The sequence below is a fragment of the Pholcus phalangioides genome, unplaced genomic scaffold (genome assembly GCF_987345545.1).
Source record: "Pholcus phalangioides strain wild (caught in Gottingen) unplaced genomic scaffold, Ppha-v1.0 ptg000015l_1, whole genome shotgun sequence".
Classification (NCBI taxonomy): Eukaryota; Metazoa; Arthropoda; class Arachnida; order Araneae; family Pholcidae; genus Pholcus; species Pholcus phalangioides.
In genome coordinates this window covers 83,982,569-83,998,537 of record NW_028301608.1, presented here as the reverse complement: position 1 = coordinate 83,998,537, position 15,969 = coordinate 83,982,569, and the positions used below count along the sequence as shown (strand labels likewise).

The window sequence follows — 15,969 nt, the reverse complement described above, 5'->3', positions numbered from 1 at the left end:
GCGGGGGGCACCGAAAATCTCAACTTATTTCAGAATGCGGGGGGTACATATCGCAAAATCCGGGGGGGGGGTGGTCTCGGGCATGATTACTTTTGAAATTCTGAAGCAAAATACACGTTTTTGTGAACCATGTTCCTTTTTCCCGGATCCAAATATGGAGGATATTAGAGAGGGGCCCCTGCCATATCTGAGGGGGGCCCCTTGAACATTATAGAGCTGGGGACCCATCTCAAAGATTGTCATTGATCTCTTTCTAAACATTCTATAGAAAAAAAAAGAAAGATTTATTTCGGGGATGGAGGCCGCCCTTTACGGTAGCAACATCAGCCTCCCTCATATTGGGCCCCCCCCTTGTAATGAAAAAAAAATTGAATTCGTTGATTCTATAAAGGAAATAATCAACGGATAGAAATTTATTTGTTCGAAAGAATCGTGGTTTTTTTCAAATTCTAGGACTATTATTTAAAATTTTCCCAAGTTCAAGGCTTAATTTGAACAAGGTAAAAAAAAAAAAAAAAACTAGTTGGCGATAAATAACCAAATATAGCAGTTAAGGGAACGATTTTATTTTTTGACGGCACCATCCAATAGCGGGCACGATTCCATATGACGTCATGCTAGCTGTTCGAATCTGATTGGTGGGAGACCCCTTGATGATCGGCGTTCGTCCCCGTTTCGTCAGTTAGATTCCAGGAGTCGGCCGTGCTGTACATACTTTGGTTTTGTAGCCGGCAAACCGTTCTTCAGTTTCGCCATTTTGTTTTGTGAGTACGATTTTCCGATGTATTTTAGAGATTTTTAACGCGTTTTCGAAACGTTTCGGCGGTTTCTTAAATTTCCGGAGCTTCGAATTTAATTTTCGCGTTAGAAATTTGAATTTTCCTACGTTCCTTTGAGAACTCCCTTTTGTTTCTACATGGCCGCCATATTGCGAATGTCCGGTTTCCGTTAGGAAGGGAAAAAAAAAAAATTTCCCTTGTGATTGATACCCGAAACGTATTAAGAAGCATTTTGATTATCGATATTCAATTATTGACCACGCGTAAGAAGAAATGTCAACTAAATGTGTTTTCATCATTTCAATTTTTAATTGACCCCTTAGTATACATTGACATTTATAGCTATAAATCCCCACCGCAATTGTATACATATTTTCTTTCAAGTCTATAACGAGATCCTTACACTTAAATGTTGAATTGTTAATATTACGCTAATGTCTCCGCGAACCGAGGATAGTTTCCCTATAAGATGTCTTTGTGGGGGGGGGGGGCGGGCGGCGGCGCCCCCGGTTATATTTCCGTTGGTAATTTTGAATTGTTTAAAACTTCCATTTGTCTTTTCCCGTGGTATACATTCCCATGCGATTGATAATTTAACAATTTTGACCTTGAGTAGAACGAAGTATGCGTCTCATTTTGTATTTTTTTTAAACTCTTGTTATCTACTGAAATAAGTATGCAATTACTGAAGTAATTAAGGTGATGAGTTTTTAGATTAAGTTGAATTTGAGTGATTTCGTGCAGCATGAAAATACTGCAATGCTTCACGTATTTATGAAGTTGGGAGGGCTTTTTTCTGAGTCAATGTTTTAATCTGTCCGGTGTCCAATTTCTATTCCCTTTTATTCTTTTTTAAAAGTGAAGATAAAATGAATTTTCCTGTGATGAATGTATACTTTAAAAGGACAACTTTTACGAATACATTTGAATACTTTTTAAAATTCTAACAAAAAATTTGTAGCAATTACTAATTTTTAAAAGTTGAAGCAATTAGATTGAAAACTAGTGCACCTTCGTAACCACCTGACTGGTCAAGAATTAAATATTTCTTGGTTCTCGTGTTTATTTGTAGTATTTTAAAACTGATATTAATTTAGGAACAGCTGTTGTATGGTAATGATGTGCAATTTACTGCACATGAAAATTTATTGAATTATTTTGAATCTCATGAATCTCATGTTACATATATATACATGTTGAGAATTAATTCCATGTGTAGGTGTGTATAATGTTGAGGCTCGTCAAATTTATAACGATATTTTTAATTGTGAAAGATTTCTTGGTTTTGTGCCTATTGACACGGAAAGAAATTAATTTTATAAATGTATATGAAATTTGGTGTTAATACCGATTACCATGACCTGACACTTCTGATTGGTCTCGTCAGCCATGTTTTTATACAAGTTTGTGTGCTGGAATACTGTCAGTTATACAGACGAAGTCTTGATTGATAGTACTGTTTTATTTAAAAATGTTCTGTTGGTTGAAATGTGACTTGAATGATCATGTGAATATGTTGGTGAATTATCTGTTTGTGCCAGGGTCGCTTGAGCAATGTGTAAGGTGCTGTGGGTGATTTAGATGTGAAACTACCTTGGGGCACTTGAATTGTCCTCTGCAGTGTTATGAGCACATGTGAAATGGCTTGTTTTACTCTTTGTGCAATGAACGAAAAGAACTTAATATGAATTGATTATAATTAAATTTTGTGTTGAATCTAATTCAGTTCTCAACTGCGGCACCAGGCTCTGCGGCGGCTTAAAAAGTAATTAAAGACAAAATTCAAAGTTTTTTTAAATAATAAATCAATAACTGAATAAGACTAGTCTACTGGGCTCTTCCATAGAAATTTATATACTAGAAACGGGCCCTTGAGTCAAAGTTGCTATTGCAATTTTAAAGGAAGATAGTGTTTGACATGTTTATATTTATGCATCTAATGTTGTATGGCTTCACATATCTTGGAATGCTTTATTTTTCCCCTCAAATTTTTCTTATAAAATCTCATTTTGCGATTGCATAGTTCAAATTTTTTTTTAAGAATTGCTAACGACCTGATGAGTCAGGGAAACAAATTAGTTGGTTAGTTAAATTTGTGAAATTTTTCTTGGGGGTTAGGGGAAACACTCATTGAGGACAGCTGTGGTAATTTCCATCGAGCAACTGTGGTAAAGTCTTGGTGACCTCATTTAAGCAACTGGCAAAGACATGACTTTGTTGATGTAGCGTTTATGGGCAATCATTTAATAGGGGTATGACCTTGATTGCCGAATTTCCTGTTTAATCGTTATTGTATTCCATTAACAGCCATGCGGTAAACACACAAGTTTTTTTTCGCCAGCAGCTTTGTATTTTAGGAACTCTGCTGGACTGCGCCATCCAGCTCGATGGGTATTTGTGACAAAATTACACCAAAATGTTGAATGCCATAGTATGCCAGAATTTCTGAAAGGATGGCAAAACATTTTTTTATGCTTGCTGCAAAACTATTCCTTTTGAATAGTTCAGTGGCAGAGCCCCTGGCGTTCATTTAAGTAATTTGATTAAATCTATTGGTTAGCGATGATTGGCTATTTGGCCATGGTTTAGCACAATGTCACTATTTAGAAAAGGGGAAAATTTTTACAATTACATTGTTCCAAATTTGCAATTGATGAAAAAATCTATACAGTCGAATCCAGTATTAACGAATACTGTTATAGTGAAAATCTCGTTTTAATGAACACTTTTCTAATCCCTTAAATAAGGTTATATATGAACAATGCAAACAACCTTAAATTCTTTTTTATAACAATTTCGTTCGAAAATTTCAATGAAGTGATTTCTCTGGTTTCTTGGAGTTTGTTATAATGGGATTCGACTTTATATTGTTTTCTAAAAGTTTATTTTATTTTTTATACAGAATTTGGATTAGCATAAAAATTACTAGTTTTCCAGCAGCTGCAAATATGCACTTGAAATCAGTGCTGTATTGTATATTAGTTCTTGCAGACCTGCCAACTCTCCAGATTTAGGTTGAAGTTTTTTAAATTGTTTCCTCTGATTATAAATGTCTTCAGAAAGAAAATATAAAACTTAAGCTATATAAGAAATATAAGCTATATAAGAAATATAAGCTATATGAAGCTAAATATAAAAAAAAATTTCAAGTGTTCATATCATATACCCAAGATTATCAATCACTGATAGTATTCATGAAAGGAAACTTATGTTTTATGCTGCAATTGATGAAAAAATTCTTTTGAACAAGTGTTATGAGATGAGTGCGGGGTACCACCCCCTATCAGAAGAATCTCTGGATTCCAAAGTTGGCACGTTTGATTGAACTCATTGTTATGCGATATAATGCCTTAATATTAAGGCGTTAATCAAGTATTCTAAGATTAAAATTGTTCAATATATTAAAAGTTGTAGGGTACCAAGCTACCTGTAGTGACTGAGTAAGGTTGAATTTGGATCCTGATTCATTCACGGATTATGTTGCTAGTCAGTGTTATACTGAACATGGTACTACAGAACAATTTCGGTATAAACCCATGGAAAATATTACTTAACTGTACATGCATTTTGCACACATTCAAAATTTCTAGCAACTTCGTATATGCTGGCATGTGAAATTTACTTCAAAATGTGAAATTCTTATTCCAGCATAAGTGTTAGAATGTATTATAGAGCGTTTTTAGTCATTTAAGATCTTGATTTTTATTAACTTAACAAGTACTTCCAATAGGTTGTACAGATTTTTTTTATATTAGTTACTGATTGTATGTTTCCCTTATTTCACAGGTTAAACTAGTCAGCTGCAGCCAAAATGTCGAGCCAACAGTTTTGCCTTAAATGGAACAACCACACCTCAAACATGCTCAATGTGTTTGAGCATCTGTTGTCAACTGAAGCCTTAGTTGACGTCACCCTTGCCTGTGATGGACTGAGCCTGAAGGCTCATAAAATGGTGCTTTCAGCTTGCAGCCCTTTTTTCCAGAGTTTGTTTTTGGAGAATCCCTGCAAGCACCCAATAGTGATATTGAAAGACATGTCGTACAAAGATCTAAAAGCTATCATAGACTTCATGTATCGTGGTGAAGTGAATGTTTCACAAGACCAGCTGTCGGCATTGCTGAAGACCGCTGAGACGTTAAAGGTTAAAGGACTCGTTGAAGTGTCTGGAGAAAATCGTCAAGCGTCTGGGGTGGTTCAGCAAGAGATATCTACGCCGCAGTCGACACCCGCACAGACTATGCAACAAAATCAATCTTCTTCAAGGCCAGATTCACCATTGTCAGGTAAACGGAAACGAGGCAGACCTAGAAGAAGGTCTTTAAGTGGCTCTAATAGAAGTGATGACGAATCTGTACCATCTAAAATCAAAGACATTGGTTCCCCAGAAATCGAAGAACTGTCAGGTGATGCTTCCATGGATGGAGCAGGTGATATGCTCCAGTCGAATTCATCACAATCTCAGGTTCATCCATCTGTAAATAGGGTTTCATCATCTAGGCATCATCGCTCATCACGTCAAATGAATGCTCAGGTGGAAGAGCTGCCATCTGGGGATGATAACGAGTTTGAAGTAGAGCCTTCAAAGCTCTTAGAGCAAACTCTCACCACAGACAACGTAAGTATTTCTTAATTACCCTAAATCTTAATTTATTTTAGTTTATGGTTTCTGTGGACATAAACAAGTCCAGAAGATTGAAAATATATAAAATTTTATTTTCCATAGAAATAGGCAATTTTAAAAAATGATGTAAGTATTGAAGTAAATGAGATTTTTTTATTTTGCCAAATGCTTTTGCGTAAGAAATTTTTTTAATTAATAAAACAATTGTTAATGGTCTAAAGCAGTGTTTCCCAAAGTAGGTGATATTGCCCCGGGTGGGTCCAAGGGGGCGATAGAACCTACTGATTTAACATAGGATTGTATGGGTTTACTTGAGTTGGGGGGGGCCAGTGAGAGGAAAACTTTTTTGAAGGGGGCTATGGAATAAAAAGTTTGAGATTATGGTCTAAAAGTTATGGGTAAACAATAATTGTTACATATTTTTTTACAGGCTTCCAATGCATCTAGTAACATGTCATCACATTTCCCATCGTCCAGCGGCATTGAAATATCACAAATAGGCCTGGGTGACAGTCAAGCTCTTGTTCCTTCCTCTGCAGCTTCAGACGCACTCAGTTCTTCTCATCTGCAAGGTCCTGACAGTCCACAAGGTTAGTACATGTGGGAAGGTAAATTTGGATTATGTAGTTTAGTGAGCTGTAATAATGTAAGTAGTAAAGTGAGCTGCTGTTATCAGTGAGTTCTGCTTAGTAATTTAGATTTTTATTTATCAGATATCAAACCATCAATCTTAACATTCGACGAGCCACCAGTATCACCTGTAGCGGGGCCTTCTCATCAGTCATCCGATAGGTCTATGATGATGTACATGGATCAGAGCTCGATGCCTGGGCCAAGTAATTACCAAGACCAGGCACTTGTACAGTCAGATTCCCAGTCACAAGGTAAATATGTTTGTTTTTATTTACTGTACTTGAAATATGTTCTTGAAGAAAATCCAGGTGAATTCATTGACAAAAACTGCCACCTCCTTGTTTGCAAATTACTATTGTCTGGAAAGACATGACTGGTTGTGGTGGCATTTAATTGTTAAACCCCTGAAGTTGATGACAGTCTTTGAGCTTAAAGCAGTTATTGCAGAAGCGACTGGTCGAGATATTGCAGTTTGCATAGGTGTAAGCTTGTACAATACCTGGATTCTTGGGTACATAAGCTTGTCTAAATGTTTCTGCTCCCTAAACTTGTGTTATTAATGGAAGTGCTATAAGGCTAAAACCTATCAGAGTTAAGGGAGAGCAGTGAAGATATTCTATGAAGAATGGTGGATCCATGTTTTATAAATCACCTGGTTTTTCCCCTTTTTGTTCGTTTTTGTGATTATTGGAAGGGTTCATTGGATAATGGAACCTTCCTTTAGGTGAGTATTTGTATTTTTAAGATGTCTCACTGAATTGATAGTAGCCTGTTATAGCTGAAATTAATGACTGAAATGTCAATTCATATGTTCCACAGTGTGTGAATTGATAGTTGCGAATGTGCACTTGGCACAAGTTTAACATTATGGATTGAGATTTGAACTGATTTATTGAGTAATTACATGCTTGTTTGGCTACTTGTCAATACAATGAGCCTTTTTTTTTATTGTATTAATTTTAAAAAATGACCCTTAATTAATAAATCATGAATTAGGTGTTTAATGTGATTTTTAATTATAACATGTGATTTAATTATCAGTGCTTGCTGTTAGATTAACTTGCAAGTGTATAACTTAGTTGTAATGTTAAAACTATGTAAAATTAGGTTATTTTCATATTGGTTCAACCATGTGATCTGTAATGTCATGTGAAATTGTGTGTAATAAATTATTAACCTGTGTTGGCTATTTTCTTGGAAGCAGTAGGAAATTTAAAGTGCGATATCGTATAGTATTGCTAAAGACCGCGTTTCGGTAGCGAATCACTCGGTGATCCGGTTTCAACAATCGTGCTGAAGGCAGAAGAACATCTTAAAATTTTATGGTAAGTTGAATTTTTCATTCTTTTAGTTTTATGAATTATTGCTTATTCTTATTTAACTGTTGTTGATGGTAAGTATGGTGGTGAATGTAAGGTAGAAATGTTTTTGGGTTTATACATATGCAATTGATGTAATGGAATTGTAGTGATTCTGTTAAATGTAAATCTTTTAATGATTGTAATTAAAGAAACGAAAGCCTGTTTGTTCATTGTCTCATAGGAGGTCATATTTGGATGTGGTGATAATTTCTAATTTTTGAAATTGTTGCCCCACTCAAATAATGGCACAGCAAATGAAATTATGAATGGTGTGTGAAAGGTTTAGTGTGATAGTATCGCGTTGCGTTCGGTCGGTTGGTTTTATCGCGGAAAGCGTTCAAGAAGCAAGATGTCTCTGAAGCTTGATGGTGCTCTGAATTTGAGAAATAGATAATATGGTAAGTTGGATCCTTTCTGTGTTCTTTACAAATTGGTAGTTTGATAATTTTTTTTAAATGTGGAAGTGCTTTTGAGTGTTTTACAGGGCAGGGTAGAGGTTCTACATGGTGTCCCCAGTGGAGTGAAGCAGCAGCTGTGTGGTAGGTTCCTTCCTTTCCTTCTGAGATTTTAATGCTAGGATACTGAGACATTAAATGAAACTTCTAATTATTCCCCAAAAATTTAATTTTAATTAATAAAAGTTTAGATTTTAAAACTAGAATGATTGAATTTAGACTGCGTAAATGTATAGACCTCTCACCAGACTTGCTGATTAATAGTAATAAATGGTTTTTTTATGTGTAGATTATCCAGTTGCAGTGGTGTGATTTAAATCATTCTTCGAATATTTGGATTGATTTTGTACTGATCGTTGACTGGAGAAAGCGAATTGTGGAACAATCGAGATAAATCACTGAATAAACCAATTTGTTATTTTGATTTGACTTTGGCCGTTTCTTCCTTCACAAAAGAAAATACAATTTTGAAATGAAATTTGAAATAGTAATGCGGCCGAGTAATTATTCCTTGGGTTCTGTACCAGGCTGACTGATGTACTGATTACGTACAATCTGGTTATGCGAAATGATCATGTATTGAAACAATTCATGGTGATACACGATTCATGTTGGCTTAGGCAATGTTCTGGTCTCCACTGTGGCATTCATCGCAACTGCCAATCAAACGAATATGTATGAAATGGGTAAGTTGGGCTTGATGGTTCGATAGTTATTGGAAAGGTATATTGCCCGGAAAATTTTTCATACTAGGTGTACTTGCGACTATGCCAGGGCTTGTTACTGGGAAATAATTGTAATATGTCGATACAAGATGATAGCTGTTTTAAAGTGATGAATCATTGGGAAGGCTTATGCGCGACTGGAACATTACTTCGGTTACCATGGTAGTCTAGCTAACATGTCTCGAGTGGTCGGGAACCATTGCTGCTCGACAGGATTTGTCGCACGGAAGATCAGTAAATATATTCGTACTCTGGGCTGGAGAATGAGCACCATCGCCGATTACCAGGTCTCAATGCCTTTATTTAGAAAGGATATGTTCTTGCATTGTCGACCAATCTCCATTGGATTCAGGGGATTAAAAACGGGTAGGTGTTGCATAAAACGATCCAAAAGGGGGTAAAGCTCGAGAACTGAATGGGACATTGACCGTGGCATCACCAGTATTGTTTGCTGAAAGTTACTTCGAATATGAATTTCACCATATTTGTGCGGGAACTTTAAAATACGAGACTGCTAAAAGACGCCAACTCTTGCTGAAATGAGTCATGAATAGATCCCAGATTATATGCCCTTAGAAATGCCAAAATACTATATACGCACCCATATTTTTTTATGGGCATCTTTTTTCAGCTGCTACTTGGCATTTGCCTTTTTGTGTTTGTTTTTCAAAAATATGTACAAAAATGGGAAAATATGCATTAAAAATGATCCAAAAAAATCTCATTAAAATGCATATTTTCCATTTTAGTGCATATTCACTTACCATAAAAATATCCCTACATGTATGCAATAACTTGCTAAAGTGGTTACCTCTAAAAATAGCGTTATGATGGAAACAATTCATATTTGTGGGGGGGGGGGGAGAAGTGAAAATATTGCGAGCAATATTCGTTTGATAAAGTGCGAGTTTCAATAAACCTTCACAAATTTGCGTTTATTCTGAAATTCGATTTATGTGCATATAATTCGAGCTGTAGTCGTGAAGCATGGGAAATGAAGTGCCATTTCAAGTAACAAAAAAAAAATTGTAGTCTGTAATTGAGTTGGGAATATAGTTTTGATCGTTGGTTTGAAGAAAGTCAAGTTGGCTTTTAGAAATGTGTGTATATATACGTGATAAGTAGAAATATTGGGACACTATAGAACAGTTGTCCCCTTGAGTTGTCTCGGCAAAGTGTATGAGATGTAGGGCTAAGGTTATTCTAGGAATGAAAAGGGCGGTCTGCAAGAAACTTGTTTGTTGGTGCTTGTGGCGCCGCCTGGTATTCGTATCCGAAGGCTCAAACGCGTGCGGGGAGTGTTTGGCGTGTCCGCACGTCTAGTAGTTTTTTGGGACAGTTCTGGTTTTTAAAATATTTTCAACAAAGAATACTTGCCTACTTTTAATGGTTGATTTGAATATCTTCCCAATTCATAAATTACATTACGTTAATTACGACTACAAAAATAACATTTTTCTAAATCCACTGCAATTTCAAGTGGCGCTTCATTTTCTGCGATTGGTGACTTAAACGGGATTTGATAATGACCCGTATCATTTCCGAGCAAATATGGTCAGCGTATCACAAAAATATTCATGTGTTCGAAATATTCAGAGTTTGTTTCATAGTGAAACAAATTTTCCCCTAAAAATAAAAGAATAATTTCGGGTACTTCACACAAGAGCTTAAGAAGGCTATGTAAGCTTTCGAATGGAAATGCCAATGAATGTGTCGCAATAGATAAGCTCTTATGTCAAAGAAAACCTCTCGCCTTGCCTCAGGCAAAGTGGTAAAACTAGCAGATGATGGGAATAATTTATAAAAAAAAAAGCTCAGGATTTATCAGTTACTGGGTTTTCGTCGGTGTAAACTGGCGCCATCTGTTGAGGAAAGTGACATTAGCAAGGGTGCGCGCACAGGGCGTGTTCCTTAGTTTTCGAATTAATCCAGGCAATTTGTGGTTGAACCCCAGCGAAATTGCAACAGAAGCTCTGAAATTGCATTTTAGTCCGTAATCATTACTGAAAATGTCCCAAATTGGGAACATTCAAAATGACCGAGAGGTTTCCTCGATTTTTTTTAAGGCATAGGCAACTTGATGTACGCTTGGAAGGGAAACATCGATTTATTTTTACAACTTTACATACAATTGAAGTATCTCTTCAAAAAGTACATAAAAGTCCTTTCAAATTGCTGCTTAAAATTTTTTTTTTTCCAAATAGTTTATTTATGACATGAATGTCGCTCTCCACTTGTTAATACAAGATATACAGAAGACTGGATGTTGTGAAGATATTTATTATTTTAGATGTTAATTTTTTAAGGAAGGAAAAGGACTAGAGGCAGAGATGAGTTTTTTTCCTTCCTTAAAAAATTAACATCTAAAATAATAAATATCTTCACAACATCCAGTCCTCTGTATATCTTGTAAATAGTTTATTGTTATTATCATACAAATACAGCCAAGAGTAGGGTGACCATACGTCCCGTATTTCCCGGGACAGTCCCGGTATTTTCTGTTTTTTTGGCTGTCCCGACTTTTTAGCAAAAGTGTCCCGGTTTTTCCACGAAGCCTACTTGAATTTTTATTCTTTATTGAAGTCGAAGATTGAAATTATTTTCAACTTATAAATTATATTCTGATAACTGCAACTATAAATGAGTTGGAATCCCAATGTCCCGTATTTCTCTCGAGGAAATATGGTCAGCCTAGCCAAGAGGAACTGCAAGTTGCTTGTCATATCGTATATACGGGACTCGAGTACGTACGCAGAAGGAAAGTGCATTGAATTGTTTTTTTCAGAAATTATTGGGGGACGGGGCGACGGTGCCTATGATACAGTAATATGAGGAAAAACGAAAAAAAAATTACCGGGGGGGGGGCGGAGCAAAATGACCTAACGAAAGCAAGATGTAGTTATATATATACAGTGAAGTAAAACAATTTCAATTAATAATTTTCCCATCACTTTCATTAGATTCATATTTAGAAGTGAGGTTGATGTTCTTACATCCATTAATTTGGCGCACCCCACAAGCTGTTGCCATTACGCCTGCATCCGTATCGCAAAGTAGCACGGTTTGTCTTGCAATAATATTGAATCATATCGAGTAGATAATCTGGAGCTGGTGGCAGGACCGTCTTAAGAGCATCATCGCCCTCCTGGGCCAAGTGATTTTCCTGAGGCCCTAGTTAGATTGAAATTTTCGAGAATTTACTGTTTCATTTTTGTGAGGCTTCCCCCCCCCCCCTTCTCTCGAGGCCTCCAGGCACTGGCTGGTGATAAGTCACAGAGTATTGGGAAAAAAAGCATGAGTTATTTTTTTACATACCGACCCTATTCTGGCTTGATTCTTCAGTAACTTTCCAGATATTTATTTGTAAATAAGTTGGATTTTTCCCCAGCAAAAAAAAAAATTCTCCGGGAACTTGAAAAGGGGAGGACAAAAGGTCTAATTTTGTAAAACGTAGGACACGAAATTACATCAAAAGGAGGTCATGCCCTCCTAAACGAGAACGTTTGGTAAGCCTATGTGAGATGATAAACACCCCCCCCCCCCACCCTGTTCAACACAAAATAATAATAAACAAGGAAGATTTATCGTTTTCTGTTATTTATGCTGTAGGCAGTGGCGGATTAAAGTCGGTTTAGGCCCCGGGCGCAAAAGAAAATATTGGGCCCCTTAAATTATAAAAAAATAAAGTTTAGGTTTTTCGGAGGCCCAAGGCGCACGCCTGGTGTGCCTTCCGTTAAATCCGCCTCTGGCTGTGTAGGCATAAATCCTATATCTCTAAGGGAAGGGAAAAACAGCCTCTCTCACTCCGTCTCGTTATCAGACTTTGAAGAAAAGCTGACTCCGCCCGCTAACAGGACTGGAGGGGGGGAGGAAAACATGTTATCAGGCAAAGCGCGCTGTCTGTGCAGGGCTAGTGATTGCCGGTATGCGAGGATTTTTACGAAAACGAGATATTTCGGGATCGCCGAAATGAGGGTTTTTTAAGAATACGTAATATTTCGGGATTACCGAAATGGGAATTTGAAAGAAGACGAGGTTTCTCGGGATTGCCGAAATGAGGGGTTTAGAAGAAGACAAGATATTTCGGCATTGCCGAATCGAGAGGTTTGCAAGAAAAGACGACATATCTCTCAGGATTGCAGAAATGAGATATCCCCCCCACCCGGGATTGTCGCTGTAAGTGTTAAGAGCATTGTTTCCCAGACTTTTCATTCCATCGCCCCCTTCAAAAATTTCTTCTCTTCGTCCCCTGTAATAAATCCAAAGCTTCCACCCCCCCCCCCAATCGGCCCCCGGGGGCGATATTGCCCATTTTGGGAAACCCTGCTAAGAGCATCGTGGGGGAGGGGGGGGGTTCTGGGGCCCCTTGGTTTACTAAAAATACTTACCTGCAAATTTCCATGCTTATCTTTCTCTCGAAAAATTTAACCAGATCCCATCTCTTGAGGTGCCTGTGCATTAAGACGGCACTAATTTGAACTCGGTACGCGTCTGTGCGGTCACATTAGAAAAGGTACGAATACGTCTATAGGTGATACAGGCTGTCCAAATGGGTACGCAGAGTCAGATCAGGGGTCTGATAGAGATGATCGAATCTTCAAGACGAACTGATCTATGATGTATGGGGGAGATCTCTCTGAATATACAGTTATAGTTTAATGATGAATATGAAGATAATCACAGGAGCTGATCCGGGGTAGGGGGCGATTGCCTCTCCCAACAGCAGAATCATATTGGAGAAAAAATCGGTAGGTCTCCCGTAAAGAGTACGGGACGATCCCCTGAACTTACGCAATTAACCATCACCTCCTGAGATAATGTCCTGGATCCGCACCTGTGGATAATCCACAGACTAGAGCCATTATAAAGCTCACAGATGCTTCCCCCGTTTTATACAGCAGGGATGCACAATCTTTTCAGTCTGCGGGCCACAGATATTCTTAATAGAGATCACTTAATTGAGTGGCCCGCGACACGTTTGAAAATGAATGAAGTCGCCCGCACTTTTCTAAAGGTTGAGTACCCTTGTGCTAAATCAAGGGTGCTCACTTCATTGATTTCAAAATGTGTCGCGTGATCTGTAAATGTATCGCGGCTCACTGTTTCCCAAACGTTTTTTTGAAGCGCGACCACCCACTTCTTACTAGAATCTTATCTGTGACCCACTACGCAGGGTGACCGCATATCCCGTTTTCCGGGACATTTTTGATTTTTTTTTGTTAATGAATGTGCTTTAATTTCCGTAATCAGTGATGAAGGAATCAAACTATTTTTCAGTATTTAGTTGGCGTCGCCGCAGTGGTGGTCGGCTGAAGTTAGTTTTCTGTGTTTCCCAACTTCGAGGTGCGAATGCAAGCCGATCTCCCCACTAGAAAGTCTCACCGCAGACAGCAACAAGCCTACAACGGTAAAATCGTCAAACATTACACTTCAATCATAGTTCGAAAAATACATGGTAGATGGCAGCACTATAACAAGCATTACACAGAAACAAGCTTCACGTTAGGTTCACAACAGGGACACACACATTGCAACATGTACCAATTCGTTATTAGAATAGGTACATGTGTGGCTTAGTAGTAGTAGTGTTTAGTTGGCAGAGCTATATATATATATTTCGTTAGGGGCCGTTCAAGTATTACGTCATCATCGATGTGGGGGGGGGGGGGTTTCCGATTTGCTGACTTTTGATGACAAGGGGGGGGGAGGTTTGGATAATGCTTGCGTCATCAACCACCCCTTTATGAAAATACGTGTTAGGATTCAGAGGGTCAGAGCTGATTACGAAATTTTGCTGACAAGGGGGGGGGGGGTCAGCGTTATGCTGGCAATGGGGGAGAGGGAGCCGAAAATGGCTAAAAAGTTGCTTACGTACGTTTTACCCACGTTTTTCAGTTTTGAATCCTGAAGACGGTGTCATCAACACAGTCACAAGTTAGGACGGAATGCGTATCTCGCGCGTCGTAATGGTTGTCTCAGAATGGGTAACCAAACTCAGGGTCACCATTACCAAAAGCAGGGCCCATATTTTTGGGGTTCCTTTTGTAGGAAGAATAATTTCAGTTGCTTTGATATATCATTTTGAAAATTCATAACATTTTCAACTGGTTGTGATCAACACCAGTCACCCCTTAATTATTATTTCTCAACTACAGGAGTATTTTCTACTATAGCGAGTACCCGGTATACTCCTCACAATAATTTCAACCGTCACCCAACCTAGAATTATTAATTGTTCATTATATAAAATGTAAACATTTCTCTCTCCCACCCACCTATACATTCATATACGTACTTACTTATACAAATACAACGCCACAACAGGCAAATTGCCCAACGAGGTGGCTGACTTAAGAACATCATGGATCCCCGAGCCATTTTTTGGAGGCCCTACCTACTACACCACACATGCACCTGTCCACACACCCCCCGCGGAACCCCCAACGAATCGGTACATGCGGGAATGTGCGTGTACGTGTAGTGAAACCTGACGTGAAGTTTTTTGTGTTTCTCTGTAATGCTTGTTATGTGTAGTGCTGCCATCTGCCACCAGATTTTCAAACTATGAGTGAAGTGTTATGATTGAATGATTTATCGTTGTAGGACTGTTGCTCTCTGTGGCGAGACTTTTTAACGGGCAGATCGGCTCGCATTTGTGCCTTGAAGTTGGGAACCACAGAAAACCAACTTCAGCCGACCACCACTGTGGGGTTCGAACCCGGATCCTCGCATCGCGAGTCCGTCACTATAACCACTCGACTACCACAGCGGCTTACTCATCATTCTGTGCTTTTATATTTTAAAATCGTTCACACTGTACGTGTAGAATTTTATAAAATTACAATACAATAAAACCTCCCCGGACACTTGACGGGACAAAAAAGTTCGACCGTAAAAGAGGGGGGGGGGTGACCGTTAATCAGAGGTTGCATACTTTTCAAAGGGAAATTATGATTTAGCCGTAAAAGATGGCCGTAAAAGAGGGGTGTCTCTTAAGATGGGTATACGTTAAGACGGGGTTTTATTTTACTGTATGTGATATACATATATATCATGTGTTCATATATAATGTTCATTTGAGGCATTTTTTAATTATGACATATTTTTACTTATGTTGTGGAAAATAAATTTCTTATTCGAACGTTTTCATTTTGGACAATCGCGATTGTAATATATGAGGACCCCCCTCCACCGGGGGATCACGACCCACACTTTGGGAACCGCTGACTTAAGTGATCTGTAAATATGCCGCGGATCACTAAAATCACGTTGAAAAAATACGACTCGCACTCGTTTGCATACCAGGTACGTTTCTTCCTCTCCTGTACCGAAGGAAGGGAGAAGAAAAGTTGGAATAGTTCATATATAACAGGATTGGGCGGGTGGGGTTAAATT

The 15,969-nt window shown here is 38.1% G+C and overlaps 1 protein-coding gene across 2 annotated transcripts; it reads left to right on the top strand.

Annotated features, from left to right (window-relative positions):
- The first annotated feature begins 680 nt into the window (after positions 1–680).
- LOC149076875 (uncharacterized) lies at positions 681–8,273 on the top strand. 2 transcript variants are annotated; one of them, XR_016194116.1, is made up of 5 exons: positions 681–764; positions 4,566–5,394; positions 5,831–5,990; positions 6,114–7,933; positions 8,139–8,273. XR_016194116.1 is itself a non-coding variant. In XM_089244599.1 (4 exons), exons 2-4 carry the CDS (start codon positions 4,591–4,593, stop codon positions 6,404–6,406), a joined length of 1,257 nt encoding a protein of 418 aa, XP_089100725.1. In that variant the 5' UTR covers positions 681–764; positions 4,566–4,590; the 3' UTR covers positions 6,407–8,273. The 2 variants fall into 2 exon arrangements, 1 of the variants encoding a protein (XP_089100725.1); XM_089244599.1 differs by having other exon boundaries at positions 6,114–8,273.
- The last annotated feature ends 7,696 nt before the right edge of the window (positions 8,274–15,969 follow it).

Bases quoted from the DNA above. Each gene is read 5' to 3' on its own strand.
- LOC149076875 (XM_089244599.1), top strand. From the start codon at position 4,591: ATGTCGAGCCAACAGTTTTGCCTTAAATGGAACAACCACACCTCAAAC. The intron at 5,395-5,830 runs GTAAGTATTTCT...ATTTTTTTACAG, and splicing joins AAACTCTCACCACAGACAAC to GCTTCCAATGCATCTAGTAA. The intron at 5,991-6,113 runs GTTAGTACATGT...TTTATTTATCAG, and splicing joins AGGTCCTGACAGTCCACAAG to ATATCAAACCATCAATCTTA.